Here is a 19,552-nt window from a genome sequence, read left to right on the forward strand (position 1 = left end):
AACCAAAAGGGAAGGGTGCCAAGAACACTCAGAGGAACAGAGGTACTGCACAAACCACTTTATTTGGGCAATAAAAACCCAGGAAGATTACTATATATACAATGGAACATCCAAAGCAAACTAACATATGGTTCTTTGTGACCGCTTTTGAAAACCAATATGTGAAACAGAAAACAAGCTTTGCTCTTGATTTTTGCAATAAACTTTGAAAAATCTCTGCCGCCAATGCAAAGAATGTTTAACCGGAGTTGTGTGCTGAAGGCCCCATCTCCCTGGAGCCTCCTCCCTCTCCTATCTCCTAATCCTCATTTCCAGGAGGTCATTTTAATTAGCAGGCTGTCATGGTGACTCAGCCTGCTGCTCCCTTCCACAGACAGGAAGGGAGTATACTCCTCTGGACCCATTCATCACACAAAGGCACTTTAAGCTTCAGGAAAATGCACGCTATTTGGCTTGCTTCGCCTTGAGAATTGCTTCCTCTGTCATTTTTCTTTTATCACTCTTACCTGCCTGGGGTGCCTTCCTTTGTCTCTTGCAGTCCCCTCAGCTGGTAGTCACCCTGTCCTCAGTGCAGATTATCAATGCTCACCTCCCTTGATCTTTGTCACCAGGGACTGCAGACCTTAGCCACAGTAGTTCTTCAGAGCAAATGAGCAATGCTTTTTGTCTGGGGAGCCAGAGTTTCGATTAAACTACCCAGGAAGTTGAAAAATGGCTTTCAGAACAACTTTCTGAAGTTGCATGCTGGGGCTTGAGAGAGTGAGAGCACGAGGCTTATAGATACAGCAGTGGTGTTTCTAAACCTGCTCTGCTTTCCAAAATTTTATTGTTCACAACAGCCCGTCTGCTTTGGCTTGTGTGTTGCTGTTGCTTTGGATCAGAACATATGGAGACTGCATTCCTAAACTAGAAACAATTGCAACCTGCTTCAAGTGAAGTCACTTGTGTAGTGACTATACGGACTTAAAAATGGGGAAGAAGGGCTTACAGGGAACCCACCTGAGATCTGTGGGACCTCTTGGGTGGCGTGTGTAGGTTTTCCTCAGTGCCATGGAAGAGAAAGTCTGTGCTTACCTGGCTCCACTCTCCTTCTCCACTTAGCCTTGAGTTGAAGGCTCACAATTCATTTCCCATTGGTAAAAGGGAAAAAATCAATGATAAAAGTTCTCTCTTTTCCTCCTCCCTTTCACAAGCATATGCATTATGCTGAGAACCCCGTCTTGGAAGCCAGGGAGTGACACTTAATTTTGTGCCCCCAATGAAAGGCATGTTCCTGCTCCCACAATGCCTCCAGGTGTCATGTCTTTAAAAGGGGGTTGAAGGGTCTTTGTGGTTCAGTGAGCTCTTCTTGTCCCCTTTGCTGCTGGGAACATTGTTGGTTGAGCCCCGCAGGGATGGGTGCTTGTAAGGAGGGGGATTTTCTTTCCTGCAAAAGGGAAACAACAGAAAGAGAAGACAGCCCATATACACACTGCAATGAGTTCACCTGTGTGCATGTCCATCTTCGTCACTGGACACAGACCTTACAGGTACAGTGGCCTTGCCATCTTCTTCTCTGTGTCCCCAGAACCCAGTCCAGGTCTGGTTAAAGCAGTAATAGTAGCTCAATGAATGTCTGTAGGATGGATGACTGGCCAGCCAATGGATGGATGGATGATGGATGAATAGATGGATGAATGAATGCATACATGCATTGCTTCATTCTAGACCTGGAGAAAATTTAACTCTCCCACAACTCTAATCTGGTATGTTTCCTCTTGCACTGCAACTAATTTAACATATTACACATGAGAAGGGCATAGGAACACACACCCAAAAGCTATAGTTTGGAAATTTGGATTGTGCTGCCTATCTTGAGGTCCTATGGGCTTGGAGAATCCCTTTTGAATGAGAGAGAGGAGAGAGAAGGGGGAAGAAAGAGAAGAGGGGAGGGGAAGGGAGAGGGGAGAGCAATTAGGGGACTGGGACATCAGTCTGTCATTCCCTGTATGACGACCAAGAACTTCAGAATCCCAGTTTTATTGCCTCATCACAGCAACTTATAATGTCTGTCTTCCTAGCATGCTTGGATACCTCAGGCAGCAGAAGTGTGTCTGTCTTACCTGTATGTCTCTGCACCCAGCACCCAGCATCCAGCACCCAACACCCTAATTTTACCACCATCATTAAGTGGTTTTGTTCACATAAGAGATAATGAGCTCCTGTGGAGTAGGAACCGATTTTATTCACTGTTGCATTTTACCTTATTTGGTGCCTTATTTGTTATATTTTTGACTGACAAATTGATTTATGTAGTCACTGGAGTTAAGATTTATTCCAAGTGGGAAGACTGGTCTTAATTTTAAGCCTCAAATAACTGCTCTGAATTCCCAAGTCGGCTGATTTCAGAAGTATGGCCTTGGGCAAGAAACTGAACTTCTCTGAACTTCATTTGTACAATGAGAATCAACTATTCCAGCCTTCTAGTAGTGTTATGAAGTTAAAGCAGAGAATATGATTGAGCACCTCAGGAGGCTTCCTTTCCCTTGTTGAATGTGGCCCCAGAGACTCTGGACATGTCAAAGATAACGACAGACATTGATGCTGTCCTCAACTCGTTTAGGTTTAGTAGAGACCATAAGTGCAAAACAACCACTCAATTTGAAGATTACAACATGAAGTCAGAAGTGGTGAGTGCTAGTAATGGAAATGGAGTGGGCTATTTGAATTAGGATGTGCCTTGTGGACATTGTGCTCTGACCTTAGCACAACTGATTTTATTCATGGTTGATGGGTCACAAACTACATGAAGATGGAGTAGGTGTCAGTACACACACAAAGGACACCTGGCCTGGACATTCCTCCCCCCAGTCTCAGTACCTGAAAACACATGTTCTTTGAAGATCTGGCCAAATTGAGGAGACAGTCTAGTGCAGGTGAGATGAGCCTAGACCCCATGCCCCTTAACACTCTAGTCTTAAAAGCTCAAACTTGAACTGCTACCTACAAACTGTGTGAGCTTTTCAAGTTTGTTTGGTTGCAGCGCTAGCAATGGAAGTCAGGTCCTCACACATGCAAGTCAGTTGCTATAACCATATCCCCAGCCCTGAGATAGTATCTTAAAGGAGTCTGTCCCTTCCTAGATGTAAGGATCTATTTCTTTTCCAAAAAGGAGAAGAATGCATGTTTTTCCTGCCTTGCAGACTCTGGTGAAAAGAGAGTTGGAGAAGTGGTACTTAGATTATAAGGTGCCATCTATCCATAGGTCATTGAGAAGAGTAGTTCTTCACACCTCAAAGCATCATAGATACAAGACAGATATGATTACATAGGACAAAGATGATGTGAGGTCCCTAGAGAGATGGATTTGGATTTATTGCTACAGACAAAGCTATAGTAGATGGTGTCATTGAAATAAGTTGTGCAATGGCTAGAGAGGGGTATGAGAATGCAGAAACAGTTTATGGGGTGCCTGGGAAGGCAAAGCATCACTGTAATAAAAGATGGGACTACAGAGAAGGAAAGGAGACCCTAAACAGCAGATGGCTCATACCTCTGTTCCCTCTGTGGTGAAGCCAGACCTGCAGAGATGCCAGACTAGACAGTATAGGGAGTGTGTATGAAATGCAAGTAGGAGCCCAGCTGAGGAGATAGCTCTATCTTGGGCAGGAAGAGGGACTGGAAAACAGAATGTGACATTTGGATAAAGTTTTAATGAGTTAGTAGGGATTCAGCACCTACAAAGTGAAAAGGATAAAGGGAAAGGATGAACAAGTTATAGAAGCATAAAAATGGACAGCATGCTCAGGATGATGCATGTGGCAGCAAGTGGTTGAAAGCAGGTATTTCCAAGGTCAAGGGTATTGTAAGAGGCAGCTTAGGTTTTCTCAAGGTCAAGAGTATAATAGGGGACAGGATATCAAACTAAAAACATTGGTTAAGGTCTTGAGTAGCAAGAAGAGGAGTTAGAATATTCCTATGAAGGTAACAGGGAGACATGAAGGTTTATGAGGACATATCTGATGTAGTTGTGTATACTCACTCTATACTGTTAAGTGTTGTTATAGTTTGCATGTTATCAACTAAAGTTCCCAATGGGCTGATGCTATCCACACTACTCTAGGACTCATCACGGGCCTAGTACAGGATGTTCTCCTTATATACATACATCAGGATGTCACTATGTAGCAGCCAGTGCTCCTGGCCTGTAACAGAGCCTGAGTCTACCTGGTCAAGGCCATCTCACCTCCAGGGTAATGTTCTGCCCACCTGCCGAAGTATTCTTGGTCCATTTAGTTTCCCTGCCTGATTTTATCCCCTTCGGTTTTAACTCCATGTCTGTGACACCATGGTTAAAAATAAATGTAGTGTCTCAGCTTTACTGTTCAATGCTGAGCCTGAGCTCTCATGCCCACATTGCTGCCTCTCCCTAGGACTTCTTCCAGAGGGGCAGCCCAACACCCCAGAATGCCAACAGGCTTCTACCAGCACGTGGGTAGAAAGTGACATATGGCAATTATCCATGGAGATGGGAGAAAACAAAGATTAATTTTGAGTCAAAACATGTAATTTTCCTTTACAACCAGAACTGCTCTTTCACTTAAGCTATGTGATGCCTGGGTGGAAAAATAGTACAAAAGGGGGAAGCATTAAAATTCAAACAGGAGCCTATAGTCCTGGGGATTCATTCTTAAAGGGTTTCTTACCAATGTGGAGTTGAGTGCAGTTCACAGGGGCTCACCCAGGCCCAGAAGGAGGGGAATGGGGTAGATAGGGAGATAATTTGGCTTTCCTAATTTAAAAGTGGGTGTATTTTCCTCAACTTGTCAAGTCTATGGCCTAGTGAGGAAAGAAGTCTTTGCTGAAGAGGACCTCAAATCTCAGGGCCAGGAATGCTGTGAACAGTTGAAAGCAGAGGCTCGTGGAAGAAAAACTTCCCTGTATCATTTTGACTCAGTTTTAAGCCCCCTCCCAATCTGGAAGAGCCTCTCCTGACTGAGGCTGAGTACCCCCCCCTGGGGGGTTCAGGCCTTGGGCTCCAATTCCTAGCTCCAACTCTGAACCTTGACACCCCTTCTGCTTCTTAGATCCCAAGGTCCTCTTTTGCCATGCTCGCTGATGTCCCCCCACCCAGCTGTTAGGACTACTTCACTGATCTGGGACCATGACACATATAAGGAAAAAAAAGCTATGAAGGATGAAAACAATTTTTATGCAGGCTGACAGAGGACCCAAAAGAGATAATCCCTAAATTAACTTGTAAATGAGATTCTAAGAATTCTTTTGAGTTTTACAAAGCTTTAAATGTTTAAGAACTTTAGCCAATCAAGAGTGACTTCTAAGAACGAACTGAGCGCTTCCCTCTGGAGGTGAGCTCCTCAAAGTCAGGGTCATACCTCAGTCCCCAATTCATCCTGCCTGCAATGTGCTTTCTTCCATAGGTATATGAGTGATGGAATGGATGCATGTATTCATGCAAGTATATGTGTGACAGGCTGCTATTGCAAGGGGATAGAGAAGAAACCTCCTGTAGGGGTTGTTAATACCCAGGATGGTGGACATAAATTCCCAAGATGAACTGTTCCCAGTCTGAGACAGGGTGTCACTGGAGCACGCATCCATGAAGAATGTGTAAATCAGGCCTTAGAGAAGTACCACTCACTGAATTATGGAGCCCGGTCCAGCCCAACCAGGGAAGTCATGGGACTTGTCACAGGCTATAACAAGCTGGCAGAAATCAGAAACTCTGAAAACATTTGGGGGCATCTACTGCATGCTAGGCATTGTTCTAAACTTGTACCTAAGCATATTAAGTTGTTGTTATTATTTCTGTTGAATAGGTAGGTGTAGAAAGGTTTAAAGAGGCTAAGAAACTTGCCTAAAATCCCATCACTCATAAGAGCCTAAGATAATCCTCTGATGGAACTCTATTGCAGTAGACTTCAGATGGTTTTGGAAAATGGAACCCTATCTGTACTGTAGATGCTGTGACTTTGGGCAATCTTCTGTTCCTTTTTGGGTCTCCTTTTCTTAAAGTGCAATATGAGACATATATGGACTAAATAAAATGACATACACAAAGTACTTCATGCAATAGGCAATACTGACATATTTTTATTATTAATAATAGATGATGGAGGAAGATTCATTGTGCTAAGCTTCGGAGGCAACAAAGAATATAGCGAACATCAGTGGAAAGAATGGTCTGGTAGGAGTAGAGAGTTGGACACTGCCATGTCATTCCAGGAGCCTGGACCACTAGGGGAACAGGAGATGAAGCCCATAGGTAGAGCAGTGCTAGCACATTACAGATGCCACTGGATGTCACTGCCCAGATGCTCAGTGAGTGCTCTACCAGCACACACAGGAACTCCCAGCACTTCCAGCTGCTGTTCAGCTCTCAGATAAGACGGATGCTCACATCCCAGTCTTCTTTCCTCCTTAGATCTACAAGTGGGTCCATCAGAGGAGCGAGATGGGACTTTTTAAGGGTGTGTCCTCTTTAGCCTAAACCTTCAAGTGTTAAGGGAAGGGGACTATCGTAGACTGATGGGATGCTCATATACCTGGTACTAGTGTTTGAATGTAAAGTCCACAGTAACCTGAAAAATGTGTCCAACAGTGTCTGCTTTATAGGCTAGGGAACTGGATAATTAGAGTTCATATTTAGGAACCATAAAAGGATGAATGATCACATGGTATAGAATATATAAACTGCCAGGCTAACTTAGATCAGTGGCTGATTGTGGCTCCTGGCAACGCCCCATCCCTGGAGATTCCTATGATGGGTCTGGAATGAGACTGTCCACTATGTATGACTGTACTGTTATGTAATCTGCAGATTGGAGTTCAGGGATACAGTTTACTGCATTGTAGAAAGGGGACCCTGAACCATCATTCAGTCTGATCAACCTGGTGAGTCAAGGTACCTCCCTGAACCATGGGAGGTTAGTTGGCAATCTGGGCTGAAATCCCAGAAACTGGAGATGAAGCTTCATGGATGCCTGTATTAGGAAACATACCTCCTGGACCCATACTGGTCCTTGTGACAGAGCTGGGGTTGCCCTTCCTGTGACACAGGTGGGAAATTGAGGGGCATCAGAAGGCTGAGAGAAGCTTCTCTGAATACAGACCCAGGGAAGCAGGACCTGAGCCGGATTGCTTGGCTCGACCACTTACCGAAGCCTTGGCATGGGGACCGTCATCCTATCAACCAAGGGATTCAGGCGGTAATAATCTAGAAATGTTCTTGCCACATTTCTCCCCAGCTTCATATCTGCAGGTGTGTGTTAAGAAACATCTCTGAAAAGAGGTCGAACAGGGTAAAAAAGAGTCCTAGTTATAAAAAAATGAAAGTGCAAATACAGCAGTGACAAAGGTGGTGTCATCCTCCCCCACCCCACTCTGTGGTTTTGGCAAGCTTTGTCTTCTTGATCCTCACAAAACCTTCAGTGATAATTATGATCCTCATTTCACAGACAAGAAACTAAAATGCACAAAACAGAAGAAGGAGAGTGGGCATTGGGGTCTAAGTAATATGCCCCAACGTCTGTGTACCTAGTTTTTAGGAATATGGGGATTTTCTCTTCAGGCCTCAAGTAGTCCAGAATGAGTCCTGATGAGCAAGCATCAAGGTCAAGAGCCCTTTGCTGCATATAGAGCAGGTTTGCCTGACCCTCAAGGACCAGGCATCTCTCTTGAGAGTAATCTCAGAAAAACTCTCTGCTTCTATAGAGAATCCATTGCTCCTTGCTATTTGACAAATAATAAATCCCTAGGGAGGAGATTTGTAGCCTATTTATCAAATCATAAATTCCCCAGGGAAGGAGAGGGCTCCAGTTCTAAACTGGTATTAACATCCTGAGATCAATTAATACAGCATCTGTGTACCTGCTTTATGTATATCCACCTCTCTGAGGTTCTCTGCTACTTCCTTTGCCTGTAGGACCTCCCTAACTCCCTGTCTTAGCTAATACACATCGTGGGCTCTCCAATTAGCCACTGCCTCTTCACTAGATTCCCCAGGATCTTCTGCGCTGTTGTCCCAGGGTTGAGAGTGTTGTCCTTGCTCCCTACAACCTCGGCTTTAGAAGTGACCTCATTCAGAGTGTGTGATACTTCTCACAGGGTAGAAACAGTGTGTACTCACAATGGCTCCTCCTCCCCACCCCCATCAGCTACAAACACCCAAGCTGTCAACCTTCCCCAAGAGTCTTCTCATTTCTTGATTTTATCCACGTCTTCCCATCCTCCAAAATAGGTCAACATCACCTTTCCTCTGGACAATTGCCATCCTGTTCTCTGGAATTCCTGTCCCAGAATAACCCTTTATAGGATCTTTTCAACAGTGAAGTCAGACCCAACAGTGTTACTAAGTGACTAAAAGCCTTCGGGTGTCTTCCAGTTGCTGTTCATAACTTGGCCTTCGGCTGTGTTCTCAGTTCCCTTTTTGCTACCTTCCACCTCCCAGCCTTCTGCAGTTTCTGCTTTTCTAATCCTGTAACTCCTAGGTCTTTATTCACCATGCATCCCATTCCACCACCATGCCAAGCATGTCTTATAGGACCAGAATCATCTCAGCCTCCAGACCTTCATCCAGTTATCACATTAATGGGTATATTTTCCTTGGTGCCTTTGCTGGAATAGGGTCTTCCTAGGTTTCCCATGGTATCTTTGTATAGTTCTTGGCCAGTCAGACTACTCGGCAATATTGCATTTCAATTGGCCCTTCTTTTCAACGTCCCTCTAGCTTATACAGTCTTTGCTTGACTCAATCATCTACATACCAATGGGCTTGCTGGGCAGTAGCATGAAATAACATGAATAATGACACCCAATAGCTAAGCAGTGTTTAGTATGTGCTAGGCAATCTCATAACAATCCAATGAGGGAAGTCTATTATTGTTCCTATTGCTCAGACAAAGTAAGTGACTTCCCCTAAAGCGAGATACCTTATAAATGCTGGAGTTGAGTTAAACCCAGGCCTTGCCTCTCTGGAACCTACACTATTTCACATTTGTGTCTATCTTTCTCCTACCTAATAAACCATCTGGAACCTGGTTCTTCCAGTGGAAGATTCACAGCCCTGACCCAGGAATACATGGAGCTGGGTCATGGTGGGTGACATGACAGAAGCGGCTGCTAGTCCAAGAGAATCTCTGAAGAAGGGCTGCTCCTAGCTGGACAAAAGACAGGACAGCTGAAGAGGCCTTCAGAAGGCCATAGGCAAGAGTGCAGAAATGGTTTCCCATTCACACATGCATCTAAACAATATTTTCTTTATCTTTTCTGGGCAAAGGAACTTTACAATGCTACATAGCTGATAATGGTACAATCAGAAGTCAAATCCAGGCAGGTCTGATTCCAGACTATGAGTTTCCACTGCCCTGGGCCGTTTCTCAACTTGAAGGCACCTTTTCTGTCAAAGCCCAAGTCATCCCAGGTCAGAATGCCGTGGGAGGAGGAGAAACAGCAGGCACCGTGTTGATGACAGCGAGCTGCACTGCAGGCTTGCCGTGCTCTGGGGCTGCTACCTGCTTTCTTTCTCTGGCTGTGTCTGACCTTCTCTGTCCCCTTCTCTGAAAAGTCCACAAGCTGGCACTGAGCATGGCCTCTCTGACTAAGCCGCCCCCAGAGGCTGTCTCCTGGCAGGGGCCTGCAGAGACAAGGTGGCTGCTTGAACCCAGACAGTCTCTAGTTGGCTCAGAGAGACCAAATTGGGAATATGTGTGTTGAAAGGAATAGCTGCAGGGCATGGGGGAAATGAGAGGTCCCTGTGGACTGAGCTGGTGAGCTTCAGCAGACATTTTTGGAAGCAGATGTGTCTAGCCCAAATCCTGATTCTGTCGTACGCTATGGTTAGAAGATTTTAATTTCCAAATGTCTGCAAGACTGTCTTTGGTCTCACATGCTCTTCTAATATGACCTTGATACTCCTTCCCCTGAAAGGCACAGTCTTTGTGTTCTTTCCCTGTGACTTTTAACTGGCTTCTAACCAAAAGAATGGCCCAGGTGGAAGTGACATTATTAGACTTGTGTGGTAAGGTCAGATAAAGCAAAGTAACTGAACCTTGTATTTTGAAGTACTCAAGCTAGGGTCTCAAGCTTATAGAAAAGCAGACAGACCACCCGAAAGTCCCGGGACTGTACAAAGAAGCAGAGGATTGACTATTGGTCGGCTTTCACTTTATAGGCCTCTGTTATTCCAGCCTCAGTCACTTTTTACCTATAACTCAGCCAGACTCTTCCTAAGACCCTCCCACTGAGACTCATTCAAATGTCTGACCCACAGAGAACATGAAAGGATAGCATTGTTTTAAGACACAAATTTTAGGGCAAGAGTGCCTAAAATGGAAACAGAGGACTAGACACTGAGTGACCTTACACAAGTCACTCCATCTCCCTGAGCCTTCATGTCTTTGTGAAACACCTGCTTCACAGATTTGCTGGGCTGCAGTGCGCAGCCAGATATAGTTGATGAGTAGCACAGGGCTGACTGAATGATGAATGAATGAATGAATGAATGAATGAGGGAGAGAGAAGCCTCATCTCTCCCTTAGTGTTTATACTGAGAGCCAGACTTGAGGCATCACAGAAGTAGCTGCCTTGCTCACCAACACCCTTGAAGATCTCCAAAGAATTGGGTTGTTCTTCAAAACTGGAGCTAATCACTTTGAGTGGGCTCAGTTGAGAAGACAGTTGTAAAGGTGGGTCTTGTCTAGGACAGACCTCTTTCCCTTGCCTCCTCTAGCCACAAAGCCTTATTCACTCCAGATTATTTCTTATATTGGCCCTGATTGAGTGAAGGAGCAGGACAAAGGTGAAGGAGAATAGAGATTGATTGAACATTTTCAATTAAAAAAAGATGTCTTCGCAGAAAGATTTAAGATCCAGGTAAAGAGAAGCAATAATTTTCTTGGCTGGACCATTTTCAATACATTGCAGTATTAAGAGAGGAAAAACTGGGGTGAAAGCTCCTAGCCATTCGTTATCCGCCAAAATCTGTCTGTATGCTGAAAATTTTTCCATCCTCAAGTTCGAGCCATTGGTCTGTTTCTCATGAACAGCAGGGAATGGTCAGCCACCAGGGCAGTTGGGGCTGAGAGCCTGAAGTGCTAAGGATGGAGGATGGATTCACCTGGGATGGTTGGAAATTTAGATTAATCCAGTGACTTACCAAGAACATTCTTGGTCCCAACCTCCTAATTCACGAATCTCTTTAACAGGTGATGGGAGTTATGTGTATTCTGTGATTTTCATCCATCCATCCATCCATCCATCCATCCATCCATCTATCCATCCATCCATTTGTTGGGGTCTTCCTTGGGGTTAGTTGAAGATGAATTAGAGAAATCCACATCCAAGTCTAGAGTAGGAAAACAGCCTACTCCAGTTAACTATATCACCAAGCAGGTGGTTAGTTAGACTGTTGCCTTGACAAAAACAGCTACTAGAGTGTGCTCTGTGCAATGCAGTTACTGTTTACTGCATCTCAAAAAGACCAAAGTATGAGTCTACATGCATTTCACAGATAAGAAAACAGTAATCAGGGTTTATGTTATTAACCCAGAGTCTCATTTGTTGAAAGTGATAGAGGCAGAATCAAACCCCAGGATCTTCTCAGCATGTGATTTTCTAGAATGTGATTTTAAAAAAAATCCAAGCACAAAATTCTCTCACTGTGTAAAGGGAGAATGAATCTCAAATGGAGAAATTGTGAAAGGCTTCATGGAGGAGGATGTGTAACTAAAATTCAAAGACAACCCTAACGGGGGAGGAAGGAGCCCAATAGCAGATCATTTGCCTAGCAAGACCCAGTGTTCAGCCTTTTCTCCTTCCAAAAAGAAAGGGGAGTGGAGGAGGGAGGCACACGTGTGGCCAGGGACCATGATGTGACGGAAGACAATAGGGAAGATTGAAATCTCACCTTCTCTAGCTGAAGTGTGGAGTGGAAGGTAAGGCTGGGATGCAGCAGGGCCAGTCTCACCAAGGCTTTAACTGAAAAATTAAGGCACTTAAACTCCTTTTATGAGTGTTGGAGAGATGACTATGTTGCTAAGAGCACTGACTGCTCTTTCAGAGGACCTGGTCAGAATCTATTACCCAGAAAGTGGTTCACAACTATCTACAATCCCAGTTCTGGGTGATATGATGCCCTCTTCTGGCCCCTGTGAGCACTGCAGATACATGGTGCACAGACACACATGCTAGGAAAACATTCATATATATAAAATAAAAATAAATAAATCTTTAAAAGAAAACCCTCTATACTATAGGCAATAAAAAGCCAGTGAATGTTAGGGATTGTGTCTATCATTCTTTCATTAACATATATCCACTGATTACTTACTATGTTCAGGCTTTTTGGAAGGTTCAGGGAATAATGACCAAAGGGCAAATAAAAACAATAGTTCTTAAGGCTAGCACTAGAGACATATTACAAAGGACAAAACCCTGGCAAACAAAGCACGATTCTAATAGTGCTATGAGAAAATGTAATGAAAACCTGAGGATAATGGAGATGTGAAGAGCCCTCTCTGAGAAGGGGACCTATAAGCCAACGGTGGGGACAGGCACAGCATCCCCTATGAACTGAGGAGAGTACAGGAGGAGATCCTCTGAAGGAAGAGAGAAACTAAAAGTGGCTGGGAAAGAATAACATACAAGGGGGATCTCAGAAGGCCCTGCTGTAGACTATCTGCTCCTCCGAAGGGACGGAGAGGCTCCTAGACAGTCTGAAGCAGGCAAAGGACACATCTGGATTTATACCCTTAAGGGACCACTGCTGTGTTAAACATCTGAAGCAAGTGTGGAAGCAGGAGAATAATATGGTCCAGGGAGTGGATGTGGGCATCTAGATGATGCAGAAGCAATCGGGGCCGCAGGGTTCTCAAGGAGACAAATAGTGGCTGAAGGAGCCTCTGTTCTCCTGCCTCGGGCCTCAGATCTTGAGCACATGCACGAGGATTGAGAGCCCACAGGCTGGTGACCTGGGCAGTTTCCCTCCTCTGTGCCTAACTTCTCTGTGAGTAAAAGTAATGAAATGTGCTTACAAGCCCCGGTCTCCTCATCCTTCCATCCCCACAAACATTGCTGAGGCACCACTGATACTGAGAGAAAACACAAGCACCCCTGTCTTTGCAGAGCTTACAGTCCAGCCACGGGAGCTGAAAGTAAACAAACAACACCAGAAGGTGATAAGCACAGAGATAAAGAGATAAAGAGCAGGGTGCAAAGCAGGAAGCAATCACAGCACCAAGCAGGGTGGTCACAGATTACAGCCACAAAGCGGAGGGCTTGCAATGCACTTGGAGGAGAAGGAGGGGCTAGCCACGCTGAGGATGAGCCTCCTCATCAAAAGCAGGGCTTCTAAACACCAGCTGATCACCACGGGATAAAAGTGAACCTGGGGGATGAGTCCCTCCATGTACACACACACACACACACACACACACACACACACTGGTACATGGCAATTTTCAACTCTCACAGCTCAAATCTCACAAACCTCCCTCCGGATCTGGGGCCTGCCAACAGCTCTGCTGCCTTCCACTCACTCCATGTGGCTCCATCAAAACCACTAAAGGCCCGCCTGGCATGCTCTGGCCTGCACTGCAGAGCGCTAAGGTCCTTGCCACTCATCGCCCCCCCCACCCCGTGTGTACTTCATGCAGCTCTGCTGCCTACCCTCATTTTGCTGATGAGACATCACAAGTCACTTGTCCCACGAGGCACATCAAATATTGGTCCCAAGGAAGAATGAAGGTCATTCACGTACTTACTCTTTCATTTTCATGTTTGCTAAGTGCTACTGTACATCAGACACTGTCCTAAGAGTATCAAGTTTCGTGACAGTCTCTCCTTGCCATCATATTATCTCCAAACCAGAAAGCTTAGTGCCTACATGTCCTCTATCGGGAAAGCATTCCTCTGCTCCCACTACTGTCCCCGCCTGCTATGGGTGATCATCGTAAAACAGGAGGAATAATTCTGCAGGGGGGGGGATGCCAAAGACAAGCCATTTCTTTGGTAAGGCTGGCAGCACTGCTAGAATATTAAGAGGCAGCTATCTAGGGGCCTCTAGGTAAAGCCTGAAGAACAATGTGGCGATGAAACATCTTTTGTCTCCGCTTCCCTTGCCAGTCCTCCTACAAGGTCAGACAGGAGCATGACTAACCAGATGAACACTGCTCTGGAGTGAGGGTACAGGCTGCAGGTGTAATCATAGAGGCCTTTGTAATTGCAAGAAAGTCCCCCAGACAGCCCTGAGAGCAGGAAGCCTAAGAAACAGGGAGATGGGTGGGAGGAAGGGACTGGGCCGGGAGTGAGGGTGGGTGAGAGAGCAAACAAAAGAGACCGGGAGCTTCTTAGAGGAGCTCATCAGGATGAAGCTGGAAAGCAGATAAGGAGAGAAAGATAACAAAGGAGCAGAGAGAGTTGTACTTGAAAACCGAAGGAAAATGCAGTCAGGGGCAGAGATATGGAAAAATAGGAAGCAAGCCGCAGGAAGCAAGAGAATAAATATGATTGGAAAGCCACATATACAGACATGGAGAGGAGGGAGGGGCAGAGGGAAGGAAGCAGATGATGGGACAAGGAAAGGCAGGAAGGGGGATGCAGTGTGGGCAAAAGAAACAGTGGGAGGCGATGACCAGACAGCAGGGAACGGTTTACTGAGGGGACGTCAGCTCCCTGGGAAGGGCTGGTGTCCATGCGCCCCATCCACAGGCTTACCTCACCATGAGGCAGCCTACCTGTGACCGGGGGAAGGGACTCTGCAAAGCAACATAAAAAAAATTATCCTACCTCTGAGGTTCCATATTAGTTTCTGTTTGCCATTGTAACAAGTGATTATAAACTTAGTGCCTTAAAATACCAGACATGCATTTCCTTACAGCTCTGAGGGCCAGAGTTCAAAGTTTCTCTGGGCGGAAAAGAAAGTTTTGCCCGGGCTACATTTCTTCAGGAGGCTGCAGGGGAGAAACCCTTCATTTCTCCTGGCTGTTGGCATTCCATAGTTCATGGCTGCATCTCTGTTGGCTCTGTCTCATTGGTCCACAGGCTCTCCCTTGGCTCACACATATCAAATGTCCTTCTGTCTCTCTCCCAGATGGATCCATGTGATGCCATGTAGGACCCATCTATTGAGATAGGATGCTCCCATCTCAAGGCTCTTAATGAGAGTAGCATAGCTGTGTGGGAGTATTCTCCTCTGGTAAGAGGAGTCCGGCCAACCAAGGAGAAACTGTCCTCCAAGGACAGAAAGGAACGGAGAATGAGGCAACAGGACAAATAAACATCATGGAGAAGCAGAAAGGATTCAGAGAGAAGTGCAAAGCAATGTGCAGGCCTAACGCAGGGTTGGTGAAAGGGCTGATAATCTTATACCACAAATACACTTTTCTTTTTGAGACAGTCTCACTATATAACCCTGACTACTGTTGAATTCATGATGTAAATCAAGCTGGTCTTTAAATCATAGCTTCTGCCTTCCACATGCTAGGATGAAAGTTGGACCACCTTCCTGGAGTCTTGTTGTAAATTGACTTCCTTCCTTCCTCCTCTCCCTCTTTCCTTCCTTCCTTCCTTTTCTCCTTCCCTCCCTTTTTCCTTCCTTCCTTTTTTCTTTCTTTATTTAGTGTTGTTGTTAGTGTTGGTTTTCTGCTCTCAGTGCTGGATGTCAGCACTATATCTAGAATGCCCCGGGTTGGATGGATGCTTTGTCACTAAGCTGCTGCTTAGGCTGGTTGAGAGAAGCTGTATCTTACTCCAAAGCCACAACAAAGAGAAATAGCATGATCATTGCAGATACGACATTTTGAGGAACCTTAGCATTGGTCACTTCCAAGGCCTTTGGGTACACAGACTGCTGACAAACTGGCAGACTAACCCCGGATGACACATGTGCTGCCTGCCACACATGGACCTGATCCACCACTCTTGAGACCTACAGAGAAAGCAACTATCTTGGGCCCCAGCATAGGACACACACTCAAACTGAGTAAGCACAGCTAGAAAAGCCATAGAAAAAGTACACCATGAAGCCCATTAGGAAGTAAATGCAACACTACACAAGCAGACCCCCAAGAACATCTGTAAAGACTGTTTCTATGGAAAGGGGAACAGTTATGGGTCCCACAAATTGGAATCTAGATGTCTTTGGAGGTCATTATTTAGCCTGCTTCTTCTCTCTGTGTTCATTTGTTTAATAAGAGACAAGAAGGAAGCCTCTGGGAAGTTATAGGAGAAACATTCATGCCCTTGTCCCCATGTCTTAGCCTTCTGGGTGCTCTCTGGGCCTTTGGCCTCATCCAGCATTGATGAGAATGATAGTCCCACAATGGCTACTCTTGTGAGTCCTTGATCTTCACCCCACACTGATTCCCTGACATCTACAGGGTAAGAGCCACATTCTTCAATCTGAATTCCTTGGCCTGTCTCCTGACAACATTGTTGGACTTCTATTTGGAATGTGGATTTAGAAAGCATGGCCTTTAATCTTTTTTTCCTTAGCATTTAGCTGAGTGACTGGGGACAAGCTACTTCTCAGAGCTTCAGTTTTCCCATCTGTTAAATGGATAGTGCTGCCCACACCCCAGGATCACCACTTTGGGTAATATTCAATTTTGGCATGCAGCAGCTCTTAAAAATTGTCACTACAGTCTATGAAACCGTCATTTCCAACAAAGTGTGAGCGCTTCAAGAACAGGACTTTGTCAAGTTCGAATATGTCTCTAGAGATAATGAGCACATGATTGACTTAATAACAGACCCAGCGAGAAACAGTGAAACCCCGAACACAGTGTAAGGGGGAGAAAGAAAAGGTCAGAGATGGAGAAGGAGAATTAAAGAAATCTTTTTAAAAATTCTGCTCTCTGGAGATCCAGGACATCCTTGTGTGCCTTGGTTTCCTCTGCAGTAAAACTGGCTTCAGGCTGAACCAGATGTCCTTCTTCTAATCCCCACCCTCTTTGTTCTGTCCAGGGACCTTTGATATCCTGACCAAGTAGATGAGAACAGCCTTAATAGGCTCGAAGGTGGCGCCTACCATTTTCTTAGGGAGCTTAGAAGAGAAGTCAGGTTAGAGGCTGCCTGGACTAGAACAGTGGTGTACCTGAGCTTAGAGGTGACAATGCATGCTTCTAGGTAGAGTGACTTTGCAGGGGCTTTTGGGCTTCAGAAGGCATCAGGCAGGCTGGAATCGTTCACTAGTCTTTAATCACGAATTAGCTGACATCTATCAGTCACTTCCTGCCTGCCAGGCCATTTACACATAACAGACTACATTTACAGACAGGGCTCTGGGTTGATCACTTACAGTCCAGGCCTATTGACCCTTGAAGCTTCTGTGTTGTGGGACTGTCCTGAGCACAGCATGCTAAGGTGTTCAGCAGCATCCCTGGCCTCTCCCACTAGATGTCAGCAGTGCTCCCCCATTGTGAAAACCAAAGCTGTCCTAAAGCATTACCCAGGATTCTCTAGTGGACTGGGGTAGGGGTGGGAGTGAGGTAGGGGGTGGGGACAGCATAACTCCTAGGTGGTCATTGGGCTAGAGGCTGCAGAGTATCTTGTGGACGCGTTACAGATGAAATGGAAGAGGCGAGCTACAGCTCCACCGTGCAGAGCCTTCTCTAACTGGAACTACAGGCACCTGAATGGACTGCCACAAGCTGTATTAGCCTGTAAGGAGGTCTAGCTCTTGTCACCTCGGCTTTGCGGAGGGGCCTCCTTCCCTTTCCAGCACAGTTCATTGTCTGTGGTGCCTGTCCCTTCTCTACTTGCCCCAGGCTCCTAGTCTTTGCCATTCATCCATCTGAGACCCATTTCTCACTCCTGCCCTCTCCCTCCTGTTCTGACATGGTGCCCCGCCTCTACTTCCACTCCGAGCAACGGCTGTTCCCAGCAGTGTCCCCCTTTCCCCAGTTAACTAGAAAATACACTGCAAATTTAATCTTGGCCCCCTAAATCTACCGTGGCTGCCTTGCTGGACCCCAGTTCAGGGATGGCTGGGGCTGTGCTGCCAGTTCAGTCCAAGGGTGTGTGTGTGGGGTTGGGGGAGGTTTCTGCTGCTCTGACAGATGCTCAGGCCCTGCTTGTCTTACACATATTTTCAGAAACTTCAACTGATACTAATTAAGTCAAGACTAAAAACCAAAGTCAGTGTCCATAAGTAGCATCTTGGGAAGGGAGAGGGGTAGGGAGGAGAGGGGTGAGAGCATGGAGGGAACCTGCCTTCTTGCCTGTTTGGCTTCATTTGCTGGAAGCTTGACAGCCTTGTGTGGGTCAAGTCCACTCTGCCTCTCACAGTTTTCTTAAACATAAAGTTAAAACAAGGACTGATATACTAATTTTTTCCAAAAACTTTCAGTTCAGATGCACAATAAGCCTCTGTGTCAGGAGTTTCTCCCTAGGGCCATCTTTGATATTGCAGACAACATATTATGTGTATATTTGACGTTTCTGAGGGAGAGTACTCATAATATCCTGAAATTTTAACACCCCTCCAAATGCCAAGAACCTCTGCTCTGGACCTGTTGGTATAGACTCTCCAGTCTGTCATCATCTTTTAGGAAATATTCCTTCTTGCTACTTCCTTTTTAAAGATTTTTTAATGTCTCTGTGTTAGGGTATGTGTTGTAGTTGTGTGCAGGTGCCTCTGGAGGCCAGAAGAGGGCGCCTGATCTTCTGGAACTGGAGTTACAGGTGGTTGTGGGCTACCCAGTGTGCATGCAGGGAACTGAACTCAGGTGGAAGAATGAGTGCTCTTAACTGCTGAGCCATCTGGCTAGTCCCTTTTTGACCTTTTCCTCACTCAGATTCTGCCTTTGCTGGAATTAGCAGGGATCTAATACAGGGAAGTGAAATCAAGCAACATGGGTAGGCTATTCTAAGCACATCTAAATTAATGTAGACCTCAAAGGGCCTGGTAACTCAGTTTGCCACAGAGCAGTGCAGCAAAGATGGCTTCTAACTGGGTGACTGTAAAATATTCCAGGGTCCTAGCCACTCTATAAGGGAGGAGTGGGGCAGGCACCAAGCTTTGTGCTCACAACTTCGGGTCCATGGAATGGTTTGCTTAAGGATAGGCTATAGAGTTCTGAATCTTTAAAAGAAACCCACTCTCCTTTGCTGTGTCTTCACTCCCAGCTGGGCTTGAGTCTGAAGCTCCCATGTGCTTGTGGGAGGAGCCAAAACTGAGTAAAGTTCTGTGTTTTGTCTCAGTTTGCACTGACATTGGATGGACCACCGACTCCACTCCCTCCAATCCTGGGTTTCAGATTCTCCATTCATATAATAGGGACAACAGGTCTATTTCACAGTTTAGCCAATAAGAGCTGATTATGGGCCACCTAATGCCTGTTATCCTAGCTTTGGGGCATCCTCTCCACAAAAGGTAGAGATGATCCCATCCCTGGGAGGGCTGGATGTTGGGCTTAAAATTAAGATTCTTACAGTCCTCCTGACTCTGATATCTTAGGACTGTCTTTCCTGCTCTACTTTCTTTTTAGCTATTGTCTTGAACTTGAAATTTAGGAGATACAATTAACATTTGTAGCCAATTACTCTCTTTCAG

General features: G+C 45.6%; 1 protein-coding gene across 10 annotated transcripts in view; it reads right to left on the reverse strand.

Moving 5' to 3' along the window:
- The window catches only part of LOC101826706 (AGBL carboxypeptidase 4), a 1,098,260-nt gene that overhangs the window by 21,542 nt on the left and 1,057,166 nt on the right, over positions 1 to 19,552 (reverse strand). For 2 of the 10 annotated variants that reach the window (XM_040756959.1, XM_013114948.3), the window contains 2 exons: positions 7,159 to 7,255; positions 44 to 1,426 (listed from right to left, as the gene is read on the reverse strand). In XM_040756959.1, the coding sequence (XP_040612893.1) occupies positions 1,306 to 1,426; positions 7,159 to 7,255 (218 nt within the window). In that variant the 3' untranslated portion in view covers positions 44 to 1,305. Of the gene's footprint in view, positions 1 to 43; positions 1,427 to 6,064; positions 6,427 to 7,158; positions 7,282 to 11,905; positions 11,977 to 19,552 lie in introns of those variants that run through there. The other 8 variants (XM_040756957.1, XM_040756965.1, XM_040756963.1 and 5 more) reach the window with 7 other exon arrangements.

The sequence above is a fragment of the Mesocricetus auratus genome, unplaced genomic scaffold (genome assembly GCF_017639785.1).
Source record: "Mesocricetus auratus isolate SY011 unplaced genomic scaffold, BCM_Maur_2.0 Super-Scaffold_100014, whole genome shotgun sequence".
NCBI lineage: Eukaryota > Metazoa > Chordata > Mammalia > Rodentia > Cricetidae > Mesocricetus > Mesocricetus auratus.